This window comes from Xiphophorus hellerii, chromosome 5 (genome assembly GCF_003331165.1).
Source record: "Xiphophorus hellerii strain 12219 chromosome 5, Xiphophorus_hellerii-4.1, whole genome shotgun sequence".
Classification (NCBI taxonomy): domain Eukaryota; kingdom Metazoa; phylum Chordata; class Actinopteri; order Cyprinodontiformes; family Poeciliidae; genus Xiphophorus; species Xiphophorus hellerii.
The window spans coordinates 9,290,338-9,299,052 of record NC_045676.1 but is presented as its reverse complement, the minus strand read 5'-3'; the positions used below and the strand labels follow the sequence as shown (position 1 = coordinate 9,299,052).

The window sequence follows — 8,715 nt, the reverse complement described above, 5'->3', positions numbered from 1 at the left end:
ACTTCAACACCAAAAAGGTAAGTTACAAAAAATTTATTTAACCAAAACAATATTTTTGAAAACATGGTTTAAACAAGGAAAACATTAAAACAAGCACTCGGCAAAGACATGTTGAAAATAAAAAATGCCTTTTGAACTGGACTACATTTATGTTGGGAGGGCTATATTTAAACAAATACGGATTTTTCTTCATTTCCTCCTTTCTGCCAACAATACAGCAACAATAGTAGTCATAAAAACAGTCTTCACTGGTTGCAACCCGCAAACTCATCTGGACTGTTCAACTGCAAAGACAGAACAGAGACATTAGAAAATGAAAAGCTACAACAGAAAAGTCTAATGTCTTTATAATTCTCACTTTTTAACAAGTTAACCACTAAAGATCCATACATTCCAATGTCTGAATAGCAAACACTGCTTTAGCAAGCACCAGTGAAAGACTACTGACTTGGAAAGTGTGCGTGCTTTGCAGTAATATTGGCATTCATTGAATTTTCCACATTTTCTCATGTTAAAACAGAAAACTCAGTGAAATAAAAATCTAAATTATGGCATGCCTTTGTGTTTAGACGCTACAGTAATACTTTACACAGGTTTGCTTCTAGTATCGCCCTACATTTACCTCAACCCATCAGCTCTAAACAACTTCCCAATCCCTAAACTCCCCACAGAATGATGCTGCCTCCATCTACAGTGTTTTGCATATGTGCTCCAAAAACTCAATTTTGAATTCATTCAACCAAATTGTTTCACTGGTGGTAAACTGCATTCTACCTTTCAGATGTTTTACTTGTAAAATAAATTTGAAACTCATTTTCAAAATCATTTTCTTTCCACTTCTCAGTTATTTTGTGTTGGACTGTCACATAAAATCCAAAAATTTACATTAACGTTTGAGGCTGTAATGTGACAAAATTAGAAACAAGCTCATTTAAAGTGTGAATACTTTTTCAAAGCACTGTAATATGTCTGAACATAAATGTTCCCAAAATGTAAGGTTTCGATTATCAGAGCACATGTGTTCAGATACTGGTACCGGACGTGAAGCTCCTTTAACCCATGCACTGCCACATGCCAACCTTGGAAACTTACTGTAGGAGGAGATGTCGATCTCGTCTGGCAGCTCAGCTACGTTGACCTCGAAGCGGTCCTGGACTTCATTCAGGGTCTTAGCGTCAGTCTCATCTGAAACAAAGGTGATGGCCAGGCCTTTGGTTCCAAACCTGCCTGCACGGGCCACCTGATGTAAAACAAAATTTAATAAATAATGACTTAATAGACAAGAAGCATCAGATAAACATAAACAAGCATACTTGATTCCTGATTCCACATTTTTACCAATCCACACAAATTAAAACCATACCAAAGACCAAATCTTGTAGATCTGAACCTACTCTGTGGAGGTATGTGTCAGAATCCTCGGGCATGTCGTAGTTGAAGACTATGTTGACTCTCTCTATGTCCATTCCTCGGCCAAACAGGTTAGTGGCAACCAGAATCCGCCTCTGGAAGTCTTTAAACTGCTGGTACCGGGATAACCTGGAGAGGATCAGGAAAGCTTTCAGAAACCTCAAAAAATGATTCCTTTACATCCAAGCACTGTGAGAAAAGCCACTTATTGTTCAAGGCAAAGCTGGTATAGATATAAAATATAGATATAGAATTTTATAATCACAATTTTTAACAAAATTCTAGGGATGCAACAATAAATGTTTTTACTTCCGATACCGATACAGATATCTGAGGGTTAGCATCAGCAGATCCTGATCTGATGCAGGAAAAGATATCTGGACTAAATTAAAACATTTTATTTTTTAAACACAGAGATAAACGTACTAAATTAATAATGTATCTGATAATTCTGCAGCAGCACAGCACACTTAAATCTACCAGTACCTTCACACGCTTGGTCAAACGTAAAAACAACCCAGCTTTAATTTGTTCAGTCAGAGCAATAAAGAGTGCAACAGCCAACGTAAAATAAATAGTACACTGAAACTGACAAAAACAACAGGTTTTGTCCGGTTTTTTTTACATGGTCAAACATGTAAAAATAAATGAAATGAAATTATGAATTCTAAATATAATGCAAAATAAATAACGCATAACATCACTCAGAGCGGAAAGCATAGGATTAAACAAAATAGATCTGAATTTGTGAATTAGGCACTCTTTCACCGATAACCGAGCTACATTTTTTTTTCAATATTGGGACACAGATATTAATATTGGTATATCTCTGCAAAATACCCAAACACTAGAAGGTGAGCGATGCATCACATGGCAACCCTCTGATGAAATCAGCTCCTACCTCTCCTCCTGTCCCATCCCCCGGTGGATTGCTATAGCAGGGAAGTTCTGCTCCACCAGCAGCTGAGACAGGGCAACGCAACGATTCACAGACTTCACAAAGATCACCACCTGTCATGAGCCGAAGGAAAATGTGAAGTTCTAACCATTTATTAAGATAAAAGTAAAATCAAGAGGGGTAGAAGAGGCATCAGGTGTACCTGGTTGAACTCAAGCACATCGAGAAGGTCAAACAGCTTCCTGTTCTTCTCGCTGTCCTTCAGCTTGCAGTAGTACTGCTGTAAGCCATGCAGTGTCAGTTTAGTCTCATCGTCCACAAATACTTCCATGGGCTGTGAGCAAAGGAAGGGAACAAATGAGTAAAATTAGCTGCATCAACACATTTATGAGTTATTTTAGAAATGTAAAGCACAAAGCGAGAAGCTAAAAGCTCTTCCTGGTTGCTCTCTGTGTCTGTTCTGCACATCAGCGCAGCCATGTGACCGCTGCCTATGGCCAGAACTGCTGAGGAGCTTCACCTTGTCCCCCTGAAATGGACATTTACAACACCAACAGCCACAGGTGGGCAAAGCTACGGGGGCTTTACTGCGAACAACGCATTACACTCATCACAAACAGTAAGACTCATGTATTATAGGTGGGCTAACCTGCACCTGAAGGCAGGGTAATGTAGCTTTAAGATACAATAAAAAAGATTATTTCCTCAAAAATAACAACCAACAGGCAACAAAAGCAACAAAGATACACACTCAATAAAAAAAATGTCCTTGGCATCTTGAAGACATGTTTAACTAATTTTCTAAACAAATACTGTAATATTCAGTGGAAATTTGTTTCATAGGTTCTCAAACATTAAATTTAAATCAACAACTTTCAGACTGTTTTATTATTGGTCATTTCTTAAGAAAGACAGAGCTACAAATAGTAGTTCAAATTTCATTTTGTGCACTTTGTCCTAGCTACATACATTTTCATTTGTTATACAGATTTTATGCAAGTGATTTTGACTTTTTGGCAAGATAAAATACTTTTGACTTGCCAAAAAGTGATATTGCCAAAAAATAAATAAAAATCACCACCTCTTTCTTTCCAAAAGATTTTTAAGGCAAAAAAAAACAAAAATCACAATTGCATTATTTTAGGAAGGTAGTGATTTACAAATGCAGACTGCAATAACTCCCTTTATGTTTATTATTTTTGCTAGGGTAGCAGAATATATTGCAAATGTATCATCATCACAATATCAGTGTGTGCAATATTCATATCGCAATAGATTGCTTAGAGCGCAACAATTGTTGGCTAATATATTTTATAATAATATGGATCAAAAAAGCAAATAAATAATAAACCTATTATTAAACCTATTAGACTTAAATCCTATGGTAGATCTATGGGATGAGGTAAAAATAAGACAACTAGGAGGATCCACACATTTTTACCAGGGTTGTCTCATCATGCCAACTTGTCTCATCCATACATGAATCTGCTCAGTGATAACTTACATCCTGCATGAACTTGCGGCAGACGGGGCGGATCTCCTTGCTTAGCGTTGCGCTGAACATCATAACTTGTTTCTCATGAGGTGTCAGTCTGAAGATCTCCTGCACATCACGCCTCATGTCTGAAGGACAAAAATATCCAAAAAGTATTGAATTTTTTTTTTTTTTTTTTTCGCCCTGCAAGGGGTCTTTTTATGGGCTCTAGTGTCCCTTTATCAAAGTAGGCTGACAGGAAAGGGGGACGGAGAGGGGGGAAGACATGCGGTAAACGTCGTCGGGTCCGGGAGTCGAACCCGCGACAGCCGCGTCGAGGCTACGTTTTGCCTGAATGTGGGTCGCGCTAACCCCTCCGCCACCACGGCACGCCCAAGTATTTAATATTTGCTATTTTTTAACAGATTCTTTATGTACACAAGTAGCTAAACCATGAACAATCATGACATGTCAGTAATTTGTCTTCTTTCTTTTGCGTCCAGTTGACTATCCTCTAACTCACCCAGCTGCTCCAGCATCTTATCGCACTCGTCGAGCACAAAGTGTTTGATGTTCTTCACACTCAGAGTCTTGTTACGAATGAGGGCCAGCGTACGACCTGGAGTTCCTACAACGATGTGAGGGCAGTTCTTCTTCAGGACGTCCTCGTCCTTCTTGATGGCCAGGCCGCCAAAGAACACAGACACCTTGACGTTGGGCATGTACTTGGAGAAGCGCTCGTACTCTTTGCTAATCTGGAAGGCCAATTCCCGTATGTGGCACATCACAAGAACAGACACCTGGTACAAACAAAAAGAGAATCGTCATGGTAGAGCCATTGGTTCTTTATATTTCTACTAAAACCTGATGCTATTGAAGCTGCTGTTTTTGTAAGAGCAGCTTGTCAACATTACCTAGAAGATCTATAAAGAAACATATTGTTGACTGACTCAACCTTTTCAAGCATTTTATTCATTTTCACTGCATCACATCTTTCCAAAAACTTCAGACTTGACAAGAAATATGAATTTTTTTCTGTATTTTTAAAAAAACTTTTCAATATTTTTATGCCCTTTTTTGTCAAAAAAAACAAAAATTTTGTGAAGGGAAAACTACAAAATATACAACATTTTCCAAAAATAAACAGTAATGTGGTATATTTAAAACCTTGAATATTTCAAACATCAAAAACAACATTGATTTTGGTGCATTATTATTTTTTGGAGAATTTAGAGCTGGAAGAAAAAAGCAATACTTTTTACCTCCAAGTCCCAAAATGTACTTACTCTTATCAAAGTGTAATAAAAATTCTATATTTAGTTTTATTTTTTTCCCTTTTACTGCATCAAATCTTTTCAACAACAGGTCTAGACAGATATAGACCTAGATATAGAGCCAGTTTTCTTAGGCTCTTGTGGATTGAATTGTACATTATCGGACTGGAGAGAAAAGTGGAAAACATGCAGCAAACAGTCCACAAATATAGTCACCCATCGCTCCAGTCTTTCATTTTCTTTTTTTAATCTTTTCTATGTTTTTATGCCCTTTCTGTCATGTATACTACTTTGAACTGCCTTGTTGCTGAAAAATGCTATGAAAATACATTTGTCTTTTTGGCCAAAGTTTCATTTAATTAACTTCTAAGCCAATTAAAATATTGATAATTTAGAAAACCAATAAGCAGAAATTCCAGCTAGAGAAACAAAGATGCTTCAAGGGTTGAGAGTGTTTTAATGATCAACTCACCTGGCCATCCACAGGTTCAATCTGCTGCAATGTGGCTAACACAAACACAGCCGTCTTTCCCATACCAGACTTTGCCTGGCAGAGAATATCCATACCAAGAATAGCTTGAGGAATGCACTCATGTTGAACTACAAATGAAAAAAATGGCAAATAATTAATAATAAGAAAGATCTTCAGACATCACATAGATCAAATAAAGATCTAAATAGCTGCCTAAACTACAATCAAAATGCCCTTACGAATCAAAATTCTAACCAATATTTACAATTAATTTATTCAGTAACATTTTATTTGAGGTTTTAAATGCGAGTTACCTTCTGAAGGATGCTCAAAACCGCAGTCAACAATGGCGCGGAGCAGCTCTGGTTTAAGGAGGAAGTCTCTGAAGCCCGAGCTGTGAATGGATACATAGGAACCTTTCACCTCCTTCTTGTTGGCAGGGGTGCCGCTTTCTGGGAGTCCCTGGGGCTCATCGTCCTCCTCATAGTCCAGAAGTTCATTATCAACGTCATTCTCTGCCATCTGGATCACAATTGGGGGTGGGGGGGGGCGGAGAGACAGGGAAAACTAAATGCACATGTTTGTGTTTTTTAGTTACACTAATTGTTCACAAGAAGAAACTCTCAAGGAACCTCATGAAAAAAAGGCCACAGCAGCATAGATGGCATCTGAATTAACAATAAAGCATCTTGAACAATAAACAATGAATAATTAGATGTTTCAACATAACACCTGACATCATGTTTGGAAGAAACCAATCTAAAAATCTACAACCTAAAACCAACTATCAAACACAGAGGTGGAGCGGTGATGATTTCTGCTTTTTGTGAAGCCATAAAAAGCAGAAACGAACAGTCACTGATTCAGTTGTGGACTTCACTGTAGACCAGTGAGTAAAACGTGATGCCATCTGTTCAACAGCTGAAGTTACGATCCAATGCAGAGAGCAAACTCTACGGGAAAGAAAAGGCATAGCGATGCTCAAACCAAACTTTATACCCGAGATGATTTAAATGAGATAATTGACCTTCACGTAAACAGAGCTTACACAAGTTCTGGCAAACCTCAACAAACTTTGAGTATTTTCAATAAGAGAAGTCTAAGTTTTCTCTACGGCAATGTGAGAGATGTTACTGCTGCTAATGTGGCTGTAGATCTATATCAGCTGAACATTTAGTTTACTTTGTAAAATGTTTTTGCTATCTAGAGTATAAAACAATGAGAAATAAGATTACTGACAGGTAAAGTGAATAATATCTTTTCATCTGGGACCTGGATGAGATATATTAATCACCGAGTTAAGTTATTGACAAAATTAATTCATCAGAATTCATTAGAAAAGGGTGATACATTTTAGGAATTTGACCAGGGCCCAATTGTAATTGCCAAACAACTGGGTCAGAGCATCTTCAAAGCTGCAGCCTTTGTGTGGTGTTGTTGGTCTGTTGTGGTCAGTTGTCTATAAGTGGTCCAAGGAAGGAACAGCTGTGAATTGACAATAAGGTCATGGGTAACTAACGTCCACTGACCCACATGGAAAGTGAACGTCCAGATGAACTACTGCAGAACAAGTTTCTGAGAAAGTTAATGCCTTTCTGAAGTAAACGGTGTCTGGTTTCACAGTGCATTGCATTTTATCCTGTATGATGTTGCATCGCCATAGATCAATCTGTGTAGAAAGACTTTTCTTTTGATGGCTATGGACTTTTTTTTGCTGGTTAATGCTCTCTGTCACAAACAAAGGTATTTCAGGAATGGTTTCAAAATTCCCCCACAAAATTCCCCAGATCTCAAACCAATTGAACATCTTTTCGATGTGCGGGGGAACACCAATCCAACCCAGGTAGGCCCTACTTCAAAAACAGAACATTAAAAAGGATCTGGTGCTAAAATCTTGGCGTCCTGGTTTCCCCAATGGGTCTAATGAAGGCAAAGCCGCAACCGGTCAGCATCTTTGACCAGGGTACTAACACAATGCTATGCCTGTTCGCCGTGACGTATTAAATATTAAAGTGGGTTTTATGTTGCATTTTGATGCTGTTATAGATGCTAAGTTTCAGTGACATTATGTTGGTTGCAAGTTAGCTAGGCTAACGTTAGCAGGCCCCGGCTTACCAAAGATAAATAAATAAATATTGAGAGGAAAACAACGAGAATGCTCTCTGTTTGTTCACAATTAACCAGTTGTTTTGACTTTTATGTATTTTACTATACACCGGGGTTAAAGCGTTGTAGAGTGCTGGACGCGCTGACCTGAGCTAACGGACACATACAAAAACAATGAAGTCTTTCTCCTTCATTCATACAAACTGGTTAGCATGCTTAGCAGAGACGAGTATTGTGCATGGGATTTACGTTCACAGCCATACAAGATCCATTTCAATTCGACATGTTTTAGAAATAAAGCTCCTCGCCATGACTTCACCTAAACACAAACGGTTACCCCCAATTTACAACGGTCTGATATTGATGCGCCAAACATGTCAGTTAGCAAAGCAAATGTTACACCTGAAATGTCTCCAATGCAATTGGAAAATAAAATAAATATTCCTCTGCAGGTTGGAGTTTACGCACAATTACACCTCCACAAATGCGTTACGAAAAGTGAAAACGTAGCGTGTTGTTACCTTGAGTCTGTCCTCCGCTGCTGTTGTTTAGCGTCAACTACCGCGCCAGCTAACCGCTATTCACCGGAGAGCAGACTGGACCCACGAAGATGCTGCGTTCGCGAACACCTCCGAAATTCGGAATAGAGTCGATAGAGGGCGCTATAGCATGGAGTACTGTGAAAGATGATATATTTTCATCATTACTCATAACATAACCTTTTAGACAATGCTGTAATTGACACCTTTTTAACACTTGTTAAACTTTACATTTACACGCTTAGCACAGCAGCACTTTCCACAGCTGGTAAAGTTTTCTTTGCAAAGCGCCATTTTGGTAAGTTCTTTTTTTCTTTGCTTGAAATAGCATGCCCAAAGCTGGTTGAATTTTTCTCAGAAATTACAAACTATATTTATATATTCTCAGTATCAAAATAAAGCTAACACTCTAGAGATTTCACCAGGTATACAAGCATCATAGTGAATTGTTTCAGAGATAATGTGAATGGGACATAAAAAGAATATGTAGATTTTTTTTCTCACCTAAAATTTTTCTGCATTATACAATACATAAATATTTT

The 8,715-nt window shown here is 38.0% G+C and overlaps 1 protein-coding gene across 1 annotated transcript; it reads right to left on the bottom strand.

The window, feature by feature from the left end:
* Positions 1-17: 17 nt before the first annotated feature.
* On the bottom strand, positions 18-8,285 carry LOC116720345 (ATP-dependent RNA helicase DDX39A). The gene is made up of 10 exons (XM_032563546.1): positions 8,156-8,285; positions 5,843-6,050; positions 5,529-5,656; positions 4,306-4,582; positions 3,813-3,931; positions 2,511-2,642; positions 2,312-2,421; positions 1,395-1,539; positions 1,093-1,240; positions 18-284 (listed from the first exon to the last, which is right to left on the bottom strand). The coding sequence occupies exons 2-10, from the start codon at positions 6,048-6,050 to the stop codon at positions 268-270; spliced, it is 1,284 nt and encodes a 427-aa protein (XP_032419437.1). The 5' UTR covers positions 8,156-8,285; the 3' UTR covers positions 18-267.
* Between the last annotated feature and the right edge of the window lie 430 nt (positions 8,286-8,715).